At 38.5% G+C, this 23,454-nt stretch overlaps 1 protein-coding gene across 1 annotated transcript in view; it reads left to right on the top strand.

Annotated features, from left to right (window-relative positions):
- The first annotated feature begins 7,782 nt into the window (after positions 1-7,782).
- Positions 7,783-23,454, top strand: part of akt1 (v-akt murine thymoma viral oncogene homolog 1) — a 64,318-nt gene continuing 48,646 nt past the window's right edge. The window contains exons 1-2 of the mRNA XM_084393612.1: positions 7,783-7,921; positions 15,114-15,235. Coding sequence (XP_084249738.1) covers positions 15,187-15,235 — 49 coding nt within the window. The 5' untranslated portion in view covers positions 7,783-7,921; positions 15,114-15,186. The remainder of the gene's footprint in view (positions 7,922-15,113; positions 15,236-23,454) is intronic.

The raw sequence follows: 23,454 nt of genomic DNA, 5'->3' as shown, positions 1-23,454 counted from the left end.
CTCCAGCTCCTCTGAAGGGGGGGGGGGGGGGGGGGGGGAGGAGGGGGGGGGGGCTTTACAGACCATCTCCAGCTCCCCTGAAGGGGGGGGGGGGGGGGGGGGGGGAGGAGGAGGGGGGGGGCTTTATAGACCATCTCCAGCTTCTCTGAAGGGGGGGGGGGGGGGGACTTTACAGACCATTTTGTCCATTTTTTATTTTTATTAACATTTTTCAAGTAACAACAATTAACATTCATTCCATTAACATAACTCCTATACTGACATTTGAAATTAACAACACTGTAAAAGTGATCAGTTGACTTAACTTAAAAAATTGAGTAAACCCGTTGTCTTAAAATTAATAAGTAAATAAACTTCATGTTTAATAAAAAAAAAATTAAGTAATGTGGAATTGTCAAGTTCACATAACTTAATTGTTTCAATTAAGCATTAAGTTTATTTACTTATTAATTTTAAGGCAACGGGTTTACTCAATTTTTCTAAGTTAAGCAACTTTAATTAAGTTGACTTGAGTTAAATGAGTTGAGTTGACTTTAATCAAAATGAGTAGAGCAATTGAGTTTGCACAAGGTTTTTTATTTTATTTTTTTATTAACATTTTGCAAGTAACAACAATTAACATTCATTCCATTAATATAAATCCTATACTGACATTTGAAATGAACAGTGAGTAGAACAACTGAGTTTGTACGAGCCACAGATATAGTGATTGACATTTAAACACATACAATTATTAAATAAATAAGCAAACAAATTAAAATAAATAAAAAGAAAGGCAAAAAACATCTCTGTTCACAGTGACTTTATCATCTAATTTTCTTTCTTCTCTTCTATAGTTAATGTGTAGATCTGCACTGAGAGTTTGATCTAATTAAACATATTTTGGTAACAATTTACAGTATATAGGTCACATTTGTTAATGCATTAGCTAAAGCATGTATGTTTCTTTGTTAATGTTATGTTTGTACATTAACTATATTGGTAACACTTTACAATAAGGTTCATTAGTTAACATTAATATATTAACTAACATGAACTAACGATGAGCAATACATTTGTTACAGTATTTATTAATCTTTGTTAATGTTATTAAAAATACAGCTGTTCATTGTTTGTTCATGTTAGTTCACAGTGCATTAACTAATGTTAACTAATACAACCTTTGATTTTAATAACGTATTAGTAAATGTTGGAATTAATATTCCAAATTAATATTCCTCTGTATAAAATATCCTCGGAATAAATTTCTGTTCCGAGACAATGTGTCTAAATGATGTTGTTTAATCAGAGCTTTTGCATTTGCGCTGGAAATAAACTTGGTAATAATATATAAATTATATATTAATAAATCATTTAAAAATAAATTAAAAATTACTTTTAAAAATCTAATACCAAGTGATTTTCCTCCATTTAAACTGGGAAATAATATATAAATAATATATCAATAATTCATTTAAAAATAAATTAAACTTAAAAATAATATATTAATAAATAAATAATTTAAAAAGAAAAGAAAAAAGAAGTAAAACCAAGTTGAGAATCTGGGATTTTTTTTAATCTCGAAAACAATATATAAATAATATATTAATAATTAATTAATAAATAAATATAAAAAAAATGGCAAAATCTAAGACCAAGTTGAAAATCTGTTATTTTTTTCCCATTTAAACTTAAAAATAACTTATTAATAAATAAATAAATAATTAAAAAATGTAAAAAGTAAAAGAAAAAGTAAAACCAAGTTGAAATTCTGGGATTTTATTTTCTAATTTAAACTTGAAAACAATATATAAATAAAATATTAAAAATGTATATAAAAAAACCTAAGACCAAGTTGGAAACGGAGTCCACAGAGGCTGTCTGGGCCACGATGTTTATCTGGAGACAGAAGCTGTTTCTGTCGGGCCCCTGAGTTTCATTCATGCGCTGCTGTAGTTTGTGAACGCAGTGTTTACGGGTGAGACAATGAGTGTTTGTGCAGCATGAGATCCAGCGTCTGAGAGCGTCACAGTTTCTCACAGGACAGAGAGAGAGAGAGAGAGAGAGAGAGAGAGAGAGAGAGAGAGAGAGAGAGAAACTTTCCTCATTTCTTTCTGTCCGTCTCATCAATGGCATTCCGACCCGAGCCTCTGTGACAGACAAAAGATCACATTCCTCTGCTGTCCACTGCCTCACACACACACACACACACACACACACACACACACACACACACACACACACACACACACACACACACACACACACACACACACACACACACACTCACACACTCACACACACACACACACACACACACACACACACACACACACACATACATTTTTATATACAGCTTTATTCACAAAAACAACTAATGACAAGAAAAACAAATAACAACAAGAATGTATTACAATAAGGCGATAAGTACTGAATAAAAAAAATGATTAAAACATTATTGAGACAAAAATTTACTCCAGGCACAACTGGAGTCACATGTGCAAAACTCTACCGTCTGCACAGCAGCAGCTCATGTGGACCAAACTCTAGTTCGTTTTTCATTGCTTGAACACAGTTTTCAAAACTCTACACACTTATCCCATGACTTTAACCACAACCTACACAACACTGTGGATTTACAGCACTTTGTTCAAATGCTAACACACTGCTGTCAAACCTGTGAACCACACATTCACAACAGAAGAGATTTCCTTTCAAACACTGCTGACTGCAATTTCAGCTGAAAGGCTAAGCAGGTGTCTTGTTTTAGACTTGTTAGTGAACACACACACACACACACACACATATATATATATACATATATAGGTAGAGCTCAGAAAGACTAATTTTGGAAATGGAACAAGGAAGACGGGTTTTGATGGGAGCTGATGTTGATGAAAGCCTGTGGCCTGATGCTAGAGAGAGGCAGGATGAGCCCCTCAGTTATTTGTTCGGATTACAGAATGTACTTTTAGTTTCTACCTTTTTTTTTCTCATTACTGTAATTCTGTAAATTACTACAGACTATTGAAGCAAACTGCTAATTTTCATTTACCTTAAAGAATTGTTACGTTCTAAAAATTTTAATAAATCATGTGAAAGAATGTCACTCTTTTCTTTGAAGAAAATATTACTTTGTATGAAGTCACTGAAACTGTTTAAATTGTTTTATTTTCTGTACTGGTGTTTGATGCTGGTGTTTTTCCTCTCAGTGTGTTCTGAGTGGCAGTGTGTGTTATCTCAGTGAGGGTTGTGCCAGTGTTCGGCTGCACTGAGCCTGGTTTGAGCCATGTGTTAAGAGTTGTGTTGCTTGGATTGAGTTGTGCAGGTGATGTGAGCTGTTGAGCTCAGGTGACTGTTGGTAGTGCAGACTGTAGAGTTTTGCACATGTAGCTCCAGTTGTGCTCACTGTCGTTTAGCAATCGGAAAAAACTGTAAAAACACATTATAGTTTGTCAATTATGAGAAAAAAATCTCTCTGTCTCTTTCTACACACACACACATATATATATATATACATACACACACACACACACAAACATTAATTATTATTCATAAAAAATGTCTTGATAAATGTCTATTTTATATATTTATTAAATAAAATATAATATATGTATATATAATTCTTATATAAGAAATATACAATATAACAACAAATAACATAAAAAAATTATTACAATAAAGTAATGAATAAAAAACGTTATGAAATTACGAAGACAAAATACTTTAATATTAAAAATAAAAAATGGAATTCAATAAAAACAGTATAGTTTGTCTATAGCTTTATAAGAAATATACATATATATATATATACACACACACACACATGCCCACACACATATACTGTACATACTTACACATATCAATATATATGAAAAAATGTATATAAATATATTATTCATAATGTCTCGATAAACGTCTATTTTATTTATTTATTAAATATAAAAATTAGTGCTGGGCAATGATTCATCGCGATTAATCTCATCCAAAATAAAAGTTTGTGTTTACATAATATATGTGTGTGTACTGTGTATAATTATTTTGTATATATAAATACACACATATGCATAATTTATATTATACATAAATATAAATATTTTATATATTTATATATTATATATAAATAACACATTTTTCTTAAATATATACCTGCATGTGTGTGTAGTTATATAACAAAATAATTATACACAGTACACACACATATATTATGTAAACACAAACTTTTATTTTGGATGTGATTAATCGTTGCCCAGCACTAATACAAATGTACATGTAATTTTGTGTAAATTCTTTACATCTGTATAACTCTCTCTCTCTCTCTCTCTCTCTCTCTCTCTCTGTCTCTCATGTTGTTCAGTGTTCTACTGTTGTAGTGTAGTATTATAGTGTTGTAGTGTTGCAGTGTTGTAGTGTTGTAGTTTTGTGGTGTTGTAGTGTTGTAGTTTTTAGGTGTTGTAGTGTAGTGTTGTGGTGTGTGTTGTAGTGTAGTATTATAGTGTTGTAGTGTTGCAGTGTTCAAGTGTTGTAGTTTTGTGGTGTTGTAGTGTTGTAGTTTTGAGGTGTTGTAGTGTAGTGTTGTGGTGTGTGTTGTAGTGTAGTGATGTATTGTTGTAGTGTTGCAGTGTTCTAGTGTTGTAGTTTTGTGGTGTTGTAGTGTTGTAGTTTTTAGGTGTTGTAGTGTAGTGTTGTGGTGTGTGTTGTAGTGTAGTGTTGTATTGTTGTAGTGTTGCAGTGTTCTAGTGTTGTAGTTTTGTAGTTTTTAGGTGTTGTAGTGTAGTGTTGTGGTGTGTGTTGTAGTGTAGTGTTGTATTGTTGTAGTGTTGCAGTGTTCTAGTGTTGTAGTTTTGTGATGTTGTAGTGTTGTAGTTTTTAGGTGTTGTAGTGTAGTGTTGTGGTGTGGTGTGTGTTGTAGTGTAGTGTTGTATTGTTGTAGTGTTGCAGTGTTCTAGTGTTGTAGTGTTGTAGTTTTTAGGTGTTGTAGTGTAGTGTTGTGGTGTGTGTTGTAGTGTAGTGTTGTATTGTTGTAGTGTTGCAGTGTTCAAGTGTTGTAGTTTTGTAGTTTTTAGGTGTTGTAGTGTAGTGTTGTGGTGTGTGTTGTAGTGTAGTATTATAGTGTTGTAGTGTTGCAGTGTTCAAGTGTTGTAGTTTTGTGGTGTTGTGGTGTTGTAGTTTTTAGGTGTTGTAGTGTAGTGTTGTGGTGTGTGTTGTAGTGTAGTGTTGTATTGTTGTAGTGTTGCAGTGTTCTAGTGTTGTGGTGTTGTAGTGTTGTAGTTTTTAGGTGTTGTAGTGTTGTGGTGTGTGTTGTAGTGTAGTGTTGTATTGTTGTAGTGTTGTGGTGTAGTGTAGTGTTGTAGTGGTGTGTGTTGTAATGTTGTAGTGTAGTGGTGTAGTGTTGTTGTAGTGTTGCAGTGTTGTAGTTTTGAGGTGATGTAGTGTAGTGTAGTGGTGTAGTGTTGTGGTGTCATAGTGTTGTAGTTTTGAGGTGATGTAGTGTAGTGTAGTGGTGTGTGTTGTAATGTTGTAGTGGTGTAGTGTTGTGGTGTCATAGTGTTGTAGTTTTGAGGTGTTGTAGTGTAGTGTAGTGGTGTGTGTTGTAATGTTGTAGTGTAGTGTAGTGTTGTTGTAGTTTTGTTGTAGTGTTGTAGTTTTGAGGTGTTGTAGTGTAGTGTAGTGTTGTAGTGTAGTGTTGTTGTAGTTTTGTTGTAGTGTTGTAGTTTTGAGGTGTTGTAGTGTTGTGGTGTAGTGTTGTAGTGTAGTGGTGTAGTGTTGTTGTGTAGTGTTGTTGTGGTGTAGTAGTAGTAGTAGTAGTAGTAGTAGTAGTGTTGTTGTTGTGGTATTGTGGTGTAGTGTTGTAGTGTAGTGTTGTAGTGTTGTGGTGTTGTAGTGTTGTAGTTTTGAGGTGTTGTAGTGTAGTGGTGTGTGTTGTAATGTTGTAGTGTTGTAGTGTTGTGGTGTTATGGTGTAGTGTTGTTGTGTTGTGGTGTAGTGTTGTAGTTTTGAGGTGTTGTAGTGTTGTAGTGTAGTGTAGTTGTGTGTGTTGTAGTGTAGTGTTGTATTGTTGTAGTGTTGTGGTGTAGTGTAGTGTTGTAGTGTAGTGGTGTGTGTTGTAATGTAGTGTTGTATTGTTGTGGTGTAGTGTTGTAGTGTAGTGTTGTGGTGTGTGTTGTAGTGTAGTGTTGTATTGTTGTAGTGTTGTGGTGTAGTGTAGTGTTGTCGTGTAGTGGTGTGTGTTGTAATGTTGTAGTGTAGTGGTGTAGTGTTGTTGTAGTGTTGCAGTGTTGTAGTTTTGAGGTGATGTAGTGTAGTGTAGTGGTGTAGTGTTGTGGTGTCATAGTGTTGTAGTTTTGAGGTGATGTAGTGTAGTGTAGTGGTGTGTGTTGTAATGTTGTAGTGGTGTAGTGTTGTGGTGTCATAGTGTTGTAGTTTTGAGGTGTTGTAGTGTAGTGGTGTGTGTTGTAATGTTGTAGTGTAGTGTAGTGTTGTTGTAGTGTTGTAGTTTTGAGGTGTTGTAGTGTAGTGTTGTAGTGTAGTGTTGTTGTAGTTTTGTTGTAGTGTTGTAGTTTTGAGGTGTTGTAGTGTAGTGTAGTGTAGTGGTGAGTGTTGTAATGTTGTAGTGTAGTGTTGTTGTAGTGTTGTAGTTTTGAGGTGTTGTAGTGTTGTGGTGTAGTGTTGTAGTGTAGTGTAGTGTAGTAGTGTTGTTGTGTAGTGTTGTTGTGGTGTAGTAGTAGTAGTAGTAGTAGTAGTAGTAGTAGTGTTGTTGTTGTGGTATTGTGGTGTAGTGTTGTAGTGTAGTGTTGTGGTGTTGTAGTTTTGAGGTGTTGTAGTGTAGTGTAGTGGTGTGTGTTGTAATGTTGTAGTGTTGTAGTGTTGTGGTGTTATGGTGTAGTGTTGTTGTGTTGTGGTGTAGTGTTGTAGTTTTGAGGTGTTGTAGTGTTGTAGTGTAGTGTAGTTGTGTGTGTTGTAATGTTGTAGTGTAGTCGTGTAGTGTAGTGTTGTAGTTTAGTGTAGTGTATTGTTGTTAGTGTTGCAGTGTAGTAGTGTAGTGTAGTGTTGCTAGTGTTGTGGTGTAGTGTTGTAGTGTAGTGTAGTGTAGTAGCTGTGTGTTGTAATGTTGTAGTGTAGTCGTGTAGTGTAGTGTTGTAGTGTATTGTATTGTTGTTAGTGTTGCAGTGTAGTGTAGTGTAGTGTTGTAGTGTAGTGTTGTTAGTGTTGCAGTGTAGTGTTGTCATGTTGTAGTGTAGTGGTGTAGTGTAGTGTTGTAGTGTAGTGTTGCAGTGTAGTGTTGTCATGTTGTAGTGTAGTGTTGTGGTGTGGTGTAGTGTTGTGGTGTAGTGTTGTAGTGTAGTGTTGTAGTGTAGTATTGTTAGTGTTGCAGTGTAGTGTTATAGTGTTGTAGTGTAGTGTAGTGTAGTAGTGATGAGGTGTTGTAGTGTAGTGTTGTGGTGTGGTGTAGTGTTGTGGTGTAGTGTTGTAGTGTAGTGTTGTAGTGTAGTATTGTTAGTGTTGCAGTGTAGTGTTATAGTGTTGTAGTGTAGTGTAGTGTAGTAGTGATGAGGTGTTGTAGTGTAGTGTTGTGGTGTGGTGTAGTGTTGTGGTGTAGTGTTGTAGTGTAGTGTTGTAGTGTAGTATTGTTAGTGTTGCAGTGTAGTGTTATAGTGTTGAAGTGTAGTGTAGTAGTGATGAGGTGTTGTAGTGTAGTGTTGTAGTGTTGAGGTGTTGTAGTGTTGTAATGTTGTAGTGCAGTGGTGTTATGTTGAGTCGGCGGGCTCTAGGACCCAGCGCGCGGCTCTCAGGGAAGTCTCTCTGGAGTCTCGCGCTGTGGGGAGGAGGAGGAGAGGACACGCTCGTGCTCATCTAAACACTTTTACCTGTTTTCTGTGGGATTAAAGTATCAGCCGAAGCAGCGAGCGATGCGCCGGAGCTCTCAGTGAGATCACTCTCGGTAAAGTCTCTCTCATTCACTTTAACGATGTGAGTTATTATCGGACAGTGAAGCTCTGAATAGGATGCGGTTATTTCTCTCTTCAGAGGCCTAAAATAAAACACTTTAACTCTAAAAATAAACGACTCCACGCGGGGTGAATGAAAGTACAGGTTAAGCTGCTGGTTAAAACTGTAACCTCTAGTTTTTATTCGTTAATGCCTTCATTATTCATCTGTCAGTTGTTACTTTGTGTCACTTTAAGCGCGTGCACGCCCAGGCCCAGCCGTTACAATGTTACAATGTTTCAAAAAAATTCGAATGTTACTAAAATTCGACCGTTACTATGTTTCTCTTTATTCTCCATAAATTCCAATGTCTCTACGTGACAGTCCTGCTGTGTTTACAAGCGACATGTGCTGAACAGACTGTGTGTCTGTGTCTCTGTCTTCCTGTTAATAATTTATCAGTGTAATCTCAGGTGATTGTGTTTGTGTCTGTAAGAGCCCGTACAGTGTTTACAGTAACAAACAAGTATCATGTTGTTTTTGATATGTAAATGAACAATGGAAAAATTTGATGAAATCGTCTGCCATTTAATATCAAAGTACCGCCACAGTACAGGGGTATCAACATGTATATTCTCATTAAAGTATATCTGTCAGAAGTTGCTCGATGGACTGTCAAAAAGTCACGTGACCTACTCAAGCAGAAGAAGTTGTCACGGAAATGAGTGGATCATTCACTGTAAACACTGATTTGTGACTTCAGGCTTGTTTAGTCTTTGATTCTGGATTGTGTATGATGATGATAGGTTATTAAATACCACTCGAATTACTCATTCTACTTTCTTCATGCTTTTCACATTTTAGAATTATAATGAACTTAAGTAGGGATGCACCAACATAAAATTTTTGTCCGATACCGATAACCAACAATTTGTTATATTTGAAAGACGATAAACTATATATTGGCCTATAAACCTTAATCCAAATTTTTACTTAATTTTTGAGAGCCTGATTACAAAAACAAGTAATGACAAAAACACACAATTATAATATTCTCATTATAATGTTATGTAGCCGATATGACAGACTTGCGCTGCACATGTTGCACTGAACTGTATTTTCCTTTTTTGAAGTAATTTCAATAATATTTCAAGCAATTCAAAACCATCATGTTGAACATCTGAAGCGTCTCAGCTGAAGGAAATACTCCATTATTTATCAGCTTTAATATATCGGCTAGATTTTCTTATCGGGCTGATAACGATAACATAATAAACGAACGTATATCGGCCGATACCAATATCGTGCATCTCTAAACTTAAGCTATAAAATCACACAAATGAAAGTATTGGAATTTGGAAATGATGAGACACAAATGAAAACTCTTCATTTTTGAGCTTCATGAGGATTCTTTGCACTTTTCCTTCACTTTCAACTTTAAAAAGTACACTATTTAGGCACATACAACATATACAGCACGTGAAATTGAGGCCTAGACCTCATGCGAACGCTAGACTGGACTGTCTGTCCTCTGATGTGTGATGTGTGGGCGTATGAGGGATGAAGATGCTGGAGGAATGTTTAACATTCTTCTGCGGGACAACTCTGAGTTCCTTCGGGTCCCGCTGACGCAGATCTGCCACCAGTAACACGCAGAATGTGAAGAATGCAGAAACTCAGACACAGTCGAGCGTATTGTGCGTTAGTGGTCGCCAATCGCCTGGGTTTAGACTCGCATCATATGACTGTCCTTGCCTCCGTGTTTTAGTGTGATTGGAGAGATTGCACTTCTACTCCAGATCCTGTGAACTAGACAGAACAAGACGTCAGCAAAACCCCTAAAACTAAATATTAAACTCGGGACACAAGCTCAAGTGGTTTGCAGTTGCAGAGCTGCTTCTGTGCTTTAGTCAATCATTGTATCCTTTGATCATCTCAATGATACATTTAAACGTTTTTCCTTTGAAAAAAATGTCTTCATGCCTCAAAATATCTTGAATGTAACTCGACACCCTCGCCTCATTTAGTATGCGCGGTTCTATGAATATGCAAATGAGCCCCTCCTCCACTCACTCACTCAGCTCAGAGATCCACTGGTTGACGATCACACGTTGATCTGATTGGTTACAAGGTAGTTTGTGACGTCAGAAACACCAGCGATTTCAAAGTGTGTTTTTGAGACTGTCTTTGGTTCACTACTCAGCAATGGTGTCGACTTATGAATTCACACATGCTTTGTCTTAAAGCACATTAAAAACACCACATAGACATAGAAACAACATTAAAAGCTGGATTTTCATAACTGCTTGACCACATGCCTCTCATTTGCATTGAATAGGGCCTGATCTTACTAACAGTTCTGGAATTGTGAATGACTTGAAACGGGGCGGAGCCTGAGAGATGAAGGGCCTCGGGCCCCGCAGATCATGTGACCCCTCAGCAGGTTATTGGGTTCATTCAGACGGCCGGTTCTGGCTGTATGCCATCCTCACGACTGTGTGTGTGTGTGTGTGTGTACCGCTGCAGTGGAAACACTCTGGTCTTGTTGAAAAGCACATGGGTTTGCAGCTCGTGGCCACAACCTACTTCCTTCTGTCTTTATTTTATGAACCAAATACTTATATTACAGTTTAATGTATTCTAGGGATGCACCGATATGAACATTTTGGCCGATACGATAACCGATAATTCTTTATATATTTTAAAGCCGATAACCGATATATTGGCCGATAAATCTAAATCCAAATTTTCATATAATTTTTAAGAGCCTGATACAAAAATAAAAGTCTCACCATTAAAATCCATGTCACAAGTGCACAATTATAATGTTCTTAATTCTTATCATAATTTCATGCATTCGATATGACAGACTCGCACTGAACTGTATTTTACTTTTTTGAAGTGATTTCAATCATATTTCAAGCAATTTAAAAGCATGATGTTGAACAGTGCGCATCTAAAGCGTCTCAGAAATAATACATTATTAATCAGCTTTAATATATCGGCCAGATTTTCTTATCGGCCCGATAACGATAACATTATCAATGAACACAAATCGGCCGATACCGATATGGTGGCCGATATATCGTGCATCCCTAATGTATTTAATAATCAGAATTGTTTTACGGGAATATTTAAATTGCACATAAGGCATCAGCTTTTTAATGTTTCTACTCCAATTCGTTGTTGAAATATAAAAGTGGCTGTAGTAAATTGTTTTAATGACAGATTTATTGCATGCATTAATTAATAAAGACAAGTTACCGGTAAGTAAAGATATAATGAACATGTAATGCATGGATTTATCAAGATGCTTCTCTGCATCTGAGTTATTTTTCTAGCTAACTTTCGAGTTGATGGTCATTGAATGGCTTTAAACGTGACATTATTGTTCACATTACTTGAGACATGATTGATTTCAGTAAGTTGTTCTGTATCTTTCAACACTCCTTCTGATGTTCATTGATGTTTATTTGCTGCTGTAACTAGTAGTAAAGAGGAAGAGATGATCGGTTCATCTGTCACACACATTAAAGAGCAGCAAAAACACTTTTATTGATTGTATTTCGTTATCATATTGAAAGAAAGCTTTGTTTCGCATCAAAAATAACAAAACTCAAAGCTCATTACTGAATGACAGGTGCGCTAGCGCTACAAATAATGTTTAGTGAAGTTTTGTTCATGATATTATTATTATTCATTATTCACTGAAGACAGCAAAGACTAAAAGATGTTGGTTATCAATGAGAAGTCGATGGTTACAGTCAAAACTCGGCTTTTGGAGAAATGCTAATTAACCGTCACTGTTTCGGCCGAAAGCGGAAATTCATTTTCGGGCAGATATTTTTGTTCGCCTGATAATATGCTGTATATAATATCTTGAAAGGAAGCTGCATACGTATGTGATGCACAACACTAGGTTTTAGGCCAGTCAGGTGACTCCTTTACTGCGTCCCTATTGGTTCCTTTGCCTGAATAAATGAAGCAGGCAGTCACTGGTCAATTGTGTTTATTTATGATGTTGCCAGGCTTTAAACTCGACTTCCTGTCACACAGGAAGTGGTTTCTTCTGCAGTGAGTCTGATACTGCGACTCTTTATCTCTGTGACGAACGCCTGACAGTCGAGACCTGCAGACGGCAGCGTTTATTGTCGTGGATAGTGGATGGTTATAATAAATTGATCAAGGCTGATCAACTTATTGAACGTCACAAGGAGCTTTTATAAAGGACAGATTACGTTCACTGTGTGACAGTAATGCAGTGAAGTCTGAATATTATTAATAATATACATTGAAATGTTTATTTAGCATTAATGCCTTTAATTGTTGTTGCTGAAGTTTTATAAAGCAGTCATTTGTGTGCTGGTTTTACCACAGTAAGCAGACAAATCCCTTAATTGCTTTAAGTTTAGCATATATTTGCATATGCATTTATTTGTTCAAAAATACTATTAAAATTGTGAAATATTTTTAGAATCCAAATCATCTGTTTTCTATGTGAATATATAGTGAAGTGTAATTTATTCCTGTGATCAAAGCTGAATTTTCAGCATCATTACTCCAGTCTTCAGTGTCACATGATCCTTCACAAATCATTCTAATATGTTAATGGTGCTCAATTATTATTATTATTATTAAAGTTGAAAACACACAAAAAAAGCATTTTTTTTAAATATAGGCCATTTGTAACATTATAAATGTCTTTACTGTCACCTTTAATCATTTATTGCATCATATTGCTGAATAAAAATATTAATTTCTGATCCCAAACTGACCACAAACTTAGTGTATATTTCTAAAAGTGTTCCCGATTCGATTCGATTACGATTATTGAAGTCCCGATTCGATTACAGTCGATTTTCGATTATTAACGATTCTCGATTAGCGATTATTGATTTTCCAGTTCACAACAGTAAACGAAAATACACTACAAAGTGATTGCAGTATTAAAAAAAGTCAGCTGCTGAATTACTTAACTCTTTTATTGAGTAACAACTCAAAGCACTTTCTGTGTCGTGTAGTTATAACTTCAGAATTATTTGTATGTAGCTTATGTTCTGTAGAACACAGAAATGAATACATCACATTGTGTTGTGACTCATCAAGTTGAACTAAACAATAACAAATAAATGAAAGGCTTATTTCCTTTAGGAAGTAGATCAGAACCAACATACTGTAGAAATTGGACAATTTTCTTCAAGAAAGACAAGGTGTTCAGCTAAAGATATTAAATAGAAGTCCCAAATTAGCTTTTGTTAAAGGGGTACTTCACCTCTGGGAAGATGAATGTGTATTTAAAATAGGTCATTTAAGTAGAAGAAATGTGAAGAAATTTTTGAATTTGGAGCTTTCTAGACTGAGAAAAGCCAGAAAAAGTATTTTTGGCTTATGTGGATGAAAGACAACAACTCCCAGAATGCACTTGCTTCGCTGCCTAAGGAGGCCACGCCTACCGGTAAGAGTGCGCAGATGAAAACAACAAAGCTAGCCTACGTGATGATGAGTTTTCTAGGGATTTAGAGATCGTCCAAAATGTCCGGGATTCGGCTTTTGCGTTCTACAGTCGCCATTCATCATGTTTACTGTGGCGAGCAGGACGAGGCTGACGGCCGCGGGAGAACAGCGCGAGGCCGGTGGCGTGATTACTGAGACGCGCCGGGTCTCCCATCTCTCACGGAGGAGCGGGAATTTTTCTTAGCAAAGATAAAACGCACATCAACCGATCACTTGTTTAGCGTTCATGTAAACACTACATTCAAATTCACCAATCAGAATGAATTCAGTTAGATTGAAAGGTGTGCATGTAAACAAGGAATAGCGACCGCAGAAAGCAAAAGCTGAATCCCGGACATTTTGAACGATCTCGCCCGCCGTACAAGTCCGGGAAAAGGAGGATGGTTACTTACTCAGCTTTCTCCTACTATTCAGCTTTCTCCACAGAACAAGAGCCTGCTAGCTTAGCTTCCAGAGAAAGACGGCTGACACTGTGTACATTCTGTGAGTGAGATCCCACCCTGTATGGGCGGGCTGAAAACATGCGGAACAACGCCTTCTACAGGCTGTAGTCTTTAGCCTCTGTCCAGAAAATCCTCCGATGACGCAAAATGACGATTTTTGCGTCATTGGAGGATTTTTTCCAGACAAAAAATACATAAATCTCTTGTCTCAGGGGGATATGAGGGTGGAAAGCATGGTAATTCGAAAATACTACAGGTTTTCTACTAATACAAAGCTTAATGCTAAATCCTGAAGTAACCCTTTAATACAATGTTGGTATGAGCCACCACAGTATTTTACAAATATAAAAAATAACACAAAGTGAAAATAAAGTGGCATTTTGGCGTTAATATTGAAACGACAGTTACCATGGTGAATACACAATACTAACAAGAACTGTTAATGAAACATGGAAACTGCTCCTGGTGAATAGAATGAAAATCATACCTGCATGCAAATCCTTCTCAGCTAACACACGACGTACCAGTAACGTGATTTATTGGTATTTTACTTTTATTTCATGACTTACTAATTTACAACGTAACAACGTTGCATGCTCGTAGTTTCCTTTGCACTATACAGTGAAGCGATACACGGCGCGCCCCTCCGCATTTGCGCGTGCAATTGAAGAGTGTGCTACGAGTACAGTATAACGGCTGACAGGACAGGAACGTCCCGTTTTTCTGAGGTGAAATACTTTTTATTTCAGCGTACACATACGTCACTGCCTGGTAGTTCCTATATTGTGCTGGGTTTTCTGAAGTAGTTGTGATTCGCCTCTCATAACATAACATGCTCTAAATGCACGCAGAGTGGATTTTTTATTTTATTTTTTTATCGCGGCTTTGAACGATTATGTAATCGTGGCATCCAATTTTTTTTTTTTTTATATAAAAAATTGATTTTTGAAAATTTTATAATCGATTCATACTCGTCCATAACATACTCGCGATTAATCAATAATCGATTTTTTTCACCACCCCTAGTTTCTACACATTTCTTTGACTGTTAAAACTTAAAAGTGTGTTATTTTTATGCTCTTCAAGGTGGAGTTTTAGAAATATAATCATGTGTCAGGGCTTAAATGTCTTTAGGCTTTTGCTTTAAGTGCGTGTTTTTGTCTGTAAAGTGTTTCCATGATTCTGGGATGATCTGGTTTAGACGGCTCTACTTTAAACGGGTCTGATCTTCATCTCTTCTCCGCGCAGGAGACCGTGAGAACAGGTTTACGCTGGCCGGAGCGAAGGACTCGGATCGGGAAAGACTGACGGGCCGGAGAGCATGACGACAGACGGGGTGATCGTGAAGGAGGGATGGCTGCACAAGCGAGGTGTGTGTGTGTGTGTGTGTGTGAGGAGTGTGTGAGGAGTTGATCTGCTTTGATAACGTACAGAACATGAAGGTTTCATCACCTCGAGGCAAATGTGAGAGGAAGAACAAATTATTGACAAAATGCGAGTGGAAGAGAGAACAGAGCATCACAACAGCTCAATAGGTTTCCCTTCAGGCTGTTTTTTACACACACACACACACACACACACGCACGCACACACACACACTCTCACTCACTATGACGAACACGCACACTCACACACACACAAACACGCACGCACACACACTCACTAACACGAACACGCACACACACTCACACACGCACACACACACACACACACATACGCACACACACACACATACGCACACACACATACACGCACACACACATCATATAGCTGACAAAGTTTATAAAGAATCAAAGATTTGTTTGATTACCTCTGAATCTGGAGTTTCCCCTAAACTCTGCTGGAACGGCCTAAAAGAAAAAGCGATTTTGAACTGATACGAGTCGTCAGTAATTCAGTCTCTGTCATCTGACCAATCAGAGCAGAGCAGCTCTCAGAGAGGCGGAGCTTAGAGAGACTGAATCCTTGATCGAAGCGTTTCAGACACTGAGATAAAAAAGCTGATGCTGCAGTGGAGATTACGAGGAAATATTTTACTCGCCCTCATGTTGTTCAACCCCGTCAGACTTTCGTTTATCTTCAACACAAATTAAGATATTTTTGATGAAATCTGAGAGCTGTCTCACTCCTCCATAGGCTTCTAGGTAATCGAGATCTGCCATCCCAGAAAAGTTAGTCAAGACATCGTTAAAATAGTCCAAGTGACTACAGTGGCTCAACCTTAAGTTTATCAAGCGACGAGAATACTTTTTGTGCGCAAAAATAACGACTTTATTCAACTCTTAATTTTCTTTAGAAGAGTTCTGTGTTTCTCTGAGTGAGTTGACGTAGTGTAACAGCGCAGCGCTTCTGGGTTGTACGTCAGAACGGAGGCTCACTATTGGCCAGCATCACACACATGACCAGCCTCGGCCAATAGCGAGCCTCCATTCTGACGTACAACCCAGAAGCGCTGCGCTGTTACACTACGTGAACTCACTCAGAGAAACACAGGAGAAAATGAAGAGTTGAATCAAGTCACTATTTTTGTTTGTTTTTTGCGCACAGAAAGTATTCTCGTCACTTGATAAACTTAAGGTTGAGCCACTGTAGTCACTTGGACTATTTTAACGATGTCTTTACTAACTTTTCTGGGATGGCAGATATCGATTACCTAGCAGCCTATGGAGAAGTGAGACAGCTCTCAGATTTACTCAAAAATATCTTAATTTGTGTTGAAGATGAACGAAGGTCTTACAGGGTTGAACAACATGAGGGCGAGTAATCACTGACAGAGTTTTCATTTTTGGGTGAACTAACCCTTTAAAGTGCAAATGACTAGTTAAACATAATGGTAGCTTGAAGCTTCTCTCTGGTGGCTGGTTTGTGTTTCTACAGTGTATGGTTAGTTTAGTCGACTTTTGGGTTTCCAGGTGCTTTTTAGAAACATTTCTGAATGTTACCACAATTGTGGACATGCATGACGAATGAAATCGCATCACTTCCACTCTGCTAACCAGATCTGCTGTTTAGACACACACACACAGCGGTGCGCGAGCAATGGCTTTAGCAGAAGATGGTGACGTCAGACGGGCGTCTGGTTAACCAGAACCGGAAACAGGGAGGAGGTGGCGAAGGGGAACAACCGTTATTTAGATCTCAGTGGCTGATACTGAAATATGTGAATGGAGGGTCTGCAGGGACGGGAAATGTGCTTTTCACTCGGGCTCTTACTAGAAATACTGCCTTGGCTGACGTTCCAGTTTCCCCCAGTTACACTCACATCAAGATATGGGGAAATCAAAAGTGAATTGTTTGTGCATTCAATTGATGTTTGTTTGATGTGTCTCTTTTAAAGTAAAGTAGGAACTACGTATGATTCCTTCACTCTAAAAAAAATGCTGGGTTGTTTTAACCCAATGTTGGGTCAAATATGGACAAACCCAAACGTTGGGTTAAAAATATAATTTAAATATTTACCTGTTTAAACTCCTTAATTCTGATATTTCGTTTTTAATTCCATTGTGACATCTGCAGATATTGCGTAGATGTACCGTACCATTCAACAACCAAAAAAGAAACAAAAAAAAGATATAAATTATTTTATTCAGCATTGATGCATTAAATTGATCTAGAAATAATGTCTCGGCTTGACGTTTGAATCTCTTCCCCCAGTTATAGTTATATCATGATATGGTGAAATCAAAAGCTAATTGTTCCCGTATATTCATTTGATGTTTGTTTGAAGAGTGTCTTTTCAAGTAAGTAGGAACTACATCTGATTCCTTAAATCGTGTGAATTCCTTAAATACTGTAAAACTTTAAGTGGTCAGACATTAAAACCTAATATTTAACTGTTTAAACCCTTTAATTATGATATTTAGTTTTTGATTCCATGGTGAGATTATCAGATATTGCGTAGATAGTGTTTACAGTACCATTCAACATGCATTAAATTGATCAAAAGTAACAGTAAAAGCCTTTTATAATGTTACCTGTTTGTTTCAGTATGGATAACCCAAATGTATTTTAGATCTTATGTCAAGTTGAAATGTTTTATATAATAATTAAAATGTTATGGATTGTGATATTGACCTTGTGTTTGCCATGTAAACAGCCTAACATGGCATTAAAAACTTAGTAAACGAATCCTGAAAAAGTGCATCACAGTTTCAATAACTGTTTTCAACATTGATAATAATCATAAATGTTTCTTGAGCATCAAATCATCATATTAGAGTGATTTCTGAAGGATCATGTGACACTGAAGACTGGAGTAATGATGCTGAAAATTCAGCTTTGATCACAGGAATAAATAATATTTTAAAGTATATTAAAATAGAAAATGGCTATTTTGAATTCTAAAAATATCTCAAATTTGTTTTACTGTATTTTTGATCAAATAAATGCAGCATTAGTGAGCAGAAGAGACTTCTTTCAAAAACATTTGGTAATTTGAATGTAAAGTATTGGTCTTTTGGAAATATTTTTTTTTCCATTTATTTCCAGATTTAGTTTCATTCTGAAATACACACCCACACACACACACACACACACACACACACACTAACCCGACCCCTAAACCTACCCATCACAGAAAACTTTCTGTGTTTTTACATTTACATTGCTTTATTTTTATACCAGATTTACAAATGAGGACGTTCCTAAAGTGAGGTTTTTGGAGATTTTGTCAGGCTTTGGTCACTTCTGGGTACAAATTTGTCCCCAAAATATAGTTCAGTAGGTAAACACACACACACACGCACACACACCTCTCTCTCTTCGTCTCTCCCTCCCGTCAGGAGTGTGTGTCCGGTCGGCTGTCAGTGCGCCAGCATCTGTGTTCAGGGAAATGTCACCGGGACTGTCCGCGCATTTCGATTGGACAGCGCTCGTTCCCCTCGGCCAGAGCAAAAGGCTTCTGGTGAACGGGTGAAGATGTCACGTCACTGTCAGCTCACCTTTGCCACCGTCTGCCATCACACAGACGGGTTGTTTAGTGCGTTTGACCCGAGTCTCGATGCCCGCGGTCCAGAGACAACACACTCTCAGAGTTTAATACAACAGTGTGGAATCTGACAGCGTCCGTCCAGCTCGAGATGCTGGGAGAATGTGAGGGTTTGCCTGTAGATTTCAGATCTTCTAGTCTCATGAAAAAGTGCTGTTTTTCCTCAGTATTTTTGTCTTGTTTTCCAGTACAAATATCTAAACATTCGTATATCAAGATGCATTTACTGGAGAAGGAAAATCTCAAAAGATAAGAAGTCTTGTTTGAAATTGATTTAGGCTCAAAACAAGAACAAATATCTGTTAATGCGGTCAGACAAATCAACTAGTTTTCCCTTTGAATTAAGTTCATTTTTCTGAGCCCATTGGCAGATATTTGTTCTTGGTTAAAAGTCGCCCTGTGGTGAAAAATCCTTTGTCTATGTAGTGTTTTTAACACAACAAAGCATGTGTGAATTCATAAGTCGACACCATTGCTGAGTATTTTCTCCTTAAAACTGCAGTGAACCAAAGACAGTCTCAAAAACACGCTTTGAAATCGCTGGTGTTTCTGATGTCACAAAAATGTAGCCAATCAGATCAACGTGTGATCGTCAACCAGTGGATCTCTGAGCTGAGTGATCGAGTGGAGGCGGGGCTCATTTGCATATTCATAGAACCGCGCATACTAAATGAGGCAAGGGTGTCGAGTTACATTCAAGATATTTTAAGGCGTGAAGAAATTTTCTTCAAGGAAAAAAACGTTTACATATGTCATTTTGATGATCAAAGATGAGTTTTAAGGGATAAAATTATTGACCACAGGGGGACTTTAAGCATAAACTTGAGGTAAGTGGTCGCAAATATAAACATATTTGGCAAACGTTCCATTGCGTATCTGTGTTTGCGCTCTGGAGGCCGTCAAAGGTTTCTATTTACAATGTGTTTTTTCAGTGTTGAGCAATGTAGCCAATCACAGCCACATCTGTTGATTTCTTGAACTCAGTGGCCAATCAGAGGTGTTTCAAGCTGCAGTCCGTAGCTTTTTTGGGTTAAAAATTATCCAAAATAAATTTACATAAGTACATAACCAGCCAGTGTCCAAAACTCTCTGCTTGCCTTAGCTCGATTCAAAACGGTAAGCTTGTAATAATGTTTTTAACTCCAGTGGTACTGGTGGAGTCTCGGCTAGTATAGGCTATATTGCGTCGTCACGTCACATCTGTCCACATAAAGAAGAGTCTCGGATAGTATAGGCTATATTGCGTCGTCACGTCACATCTGTCCACATAAAGAAGAGTCTCGGATAGTATAGGCTATATTGCGTCGTCACGTCACATCTGTCCTCATAAAGAAGAGTCTCGGATAGTATAGGCTATATTGCGTCGTCACGTCACATCTGTCCTCATAAAGAAGAGTCTCGGCTAGTATAGGCTATATTGCGTCGTCACGTCACATCTGTCCACATAAAGAAGAGTCTCGGATAGTATAGGCTATATTGCGTCATCACGTCACATCTGTCCACATAAAGAAGAGTCTCGGCTAGTATAGGCTATATTGCGTCGTCACGTCACATCTGTCCTCATAAAGAAGAGTCTCGGCTAGTATAGGCTATATTGCGTCGTCACGTCACATCTGTCCACATAAAGAAGAGTCTCGGATAGTATAGGCTATATTGCGTCGTCACGTCACATCTGTCCTCATAAAGAAGAGTCTCGGCTAGTATAAGCTATATTGCGTCATCACGTCACATCTGTCCACATAAAGAAGAGTCTCGGCTAGTATGGGCTATATTGCGTCGTCACGTCACATCTGTCCACATAAAGAAGAGTCTCGGATAGTATAGGCTATATTGCGTCGTCACGTCACATCTGTCCTCATAAAGAAGAGTCTCGGCTAGTATGGGCTATATTGCGTCATCACGTCACATCTGTCCGCATAAAGAAGAGTCTCGGCTAGTATGGGCTATATTGCGTCATCACGTCACATCTGTCCGCATAAAGAAGAGTCTCGGCTAGTATAGGCTATATTGCGTCATCACGTCACATCTGTCCGCATAAAGAAGAGTCTCGGCTAGTATGGGCTATATTGCGTCATCACGTCACATCTGTCCGCATAAAGAAGAGTCTCGGCTAGTATAGGCTATAGTGCGTCATCACGTCACATCTGTCCGCATAAAGAAGAGTCTCGGCTAGTATAAGCTATATTGCGTCATCACGTCACATCTGTCCACATAAAGAAGAGTCTCGGCTAGTATGGGCTATATTGCGTCATCACGTCACATCTGTCCGCATAAAGAAGAGTCTCGGCTAGTATGGGCTATATTGCGTCGTCACGTCACATCTGTCCGCATAAAGAAGAGTCTCGGCTAGTATGGGCTATATTGCGTCATCACGTCACATCTGTCCACATAAAGAAGAGTCTCGGCTAGTATGGGCTATATTGCGTCGTCACGTCACATCTGTCCACATAAAGAAGAGTCTCGGCTAGTATAAGCTATATTGCGTCATCACGTCACATCTGTCCGCATAAAGAAGAGTCTCGGCTAGTATGGGCTATATTGCGTCGTCACGTCACATCTGTCCGCATAAAGAAGAGTCTCGGCTAGTATGGGCTATATTGCATCATCACGTCACATCTGTCCGCATAAAGAAGAGTCTCGGCTAGTATGGGCTATATTGCGTCATCACGTCACATCTGTCCGCATAAAGAAGAGTCTCGGCTAGTATAGGCTATAGTGCGTCATCACGTCACATCTGTCCGCATAAAGAAGAGTCTCGGCTAGTATAAGCTATATTGCGTCATCACGTCACATCTGTCCACATAAAGAAGAGTCTCGGCTAGTATGGGCTATATTGCGTCGTCACGTCACATCTGTCCACATAAAGAAGAGTCTCGGCTAGTATGGGCTATATTGCGTCGTCACGTCACATCTGTCCACATAAAGAAGAGTCTCGGCTAGTATAAGCTATATTGCGTCATCACGTCACATCTGTCCACATAAAGAAGAGTCTCGGCTAGTATGGGCTATATTGCGTCGTCACGTCACATCTGTCCACATAAAGAAGAGTCTCGGCTAGTATGGGCTATATTGCGTCGTCACGTCACATCTGTCCACATAAAGAAGAGTCTCGGATAGTATAGGCTATATTGCGTCGTCACGTCACATCTGTCCTCATAAAGAAGAGTCTCGGCTAGTATGGGCTATATTGCGTCATCACGTCACATCTGTCCTCATAAAGAAGAGTCTCGGCTAGTATGGGCTATATTGCGTCATCACGTCACATCTGTCCGCATAAAGAAGAGTCTCGGCTAGTATGGGCTATATTGCGTCATCACGTCACATCTGTCCGCATAAAGAAGAGTCTCGGCTAGTATGGGCTATATTGCGTCATCACGTCACATCTGTCCTCATAAAGAAGAGTCTCGGCTAGTATGGGCTATATTGCGTCATCACGTCACATCTGTCCTCATAAAGAAGAGTCTCGGCTAGTATGGGCTATATTGCGTCATCACGTCACATCTGTCCGCATAAAGAAGAGTCTCGGCTAGTATGGGCTATATTGCGTCGTCACGTCACATCTGTCCGCATAAAGAAGAGTCTCGGCTAGTATGGGCTATATTGCGTCATCACGTCACATCTGTCCGCATAAAGAAGAGTCTCGGCTAGTATAGGCTATATTGCGTCATCACGTCACATCTGTCCGCATAAAGAAGAGTCTCGGCTAGTATAAGCTATATTGCGTCATCACGTCACATCTGTCCGCATAAAGAAGAGTCTCGGCTAGTATAGGCTATAGTGCGTCATCACGTCACATCTGTCCGCATAAAGAAGAGTCTCGGCTAGTATAAGCTATATTGCGTCATCACGTCACATCTGTCCACATAAAGAAGAGTCTCGGCTAGTATGGGCTATATTGCGTCGTCACGTCACATCTGTCCACATAAAGAAGAGTCTCGGCTAGTATGGGCTATATTGCGTCGTCACGTCACATCTGTCCACATAAAGAAGAGTCTCGGCTAGTATAAGCTATATTGCGTCATCACGTCACATCTGTCCACATAAAGAAGAGTCTCGGCTAGTATGGGCTATATTGCGTCGTCACGTCACATCTGTCCACATAAAGAAGAGTCTCGGCTAGTATGGGCTATATTGCGTCGTCACGTCACATCTGTCCACATAAAGAAGAGTCTCGGATAGTATAGGCTATATTGCGTCGTCACGTCACATCTGTCCTCATAAAGAAGAGTCTCGGCTAGTATGGGCTATATTGCGTCATCACGTCACATCTGTCCTCATAAAGAAGAGTCTCGGCTAGTATGGGCTATATTGCGTCATCACGTCACATCTGTCCGCATAAAGAAGAGTCTCGGCTAGTATAGGCTATATTGCGTCATCACGTCACATCTGTCCGCATAAAGAAGAGTCTCGGCTAGTATGGGCTATATTGCGTCATCACGTCACATCTGTCCGCATAAAGAAGAGTCTCGGCTAGTATAGGCTATAGTGCGTCATCACGTCACATCTGTCCACATAAAGAAGAGTCTCGGATAGTATAGGCTATATTGCGTCATCACGTCACATCTGTCCACATAAAGAAGAGTCTCGGCTAGTATAGGCTAT

The sequence above is a fragment of the Rutilus rutilus genome (assembly GCF_951802725.1).
Source record: "Rutilus rutilus genome assembly, chromosome: 21".
NCBI lineage: Eukaryota > Metazoa > Chordata > Actinopteri > Cypriniformes > Leuciscidae > Rutilus > Rutilus rutilus.
This window is presented reverse-complemented; position numbering and strand designations above follow the sequence as displayed.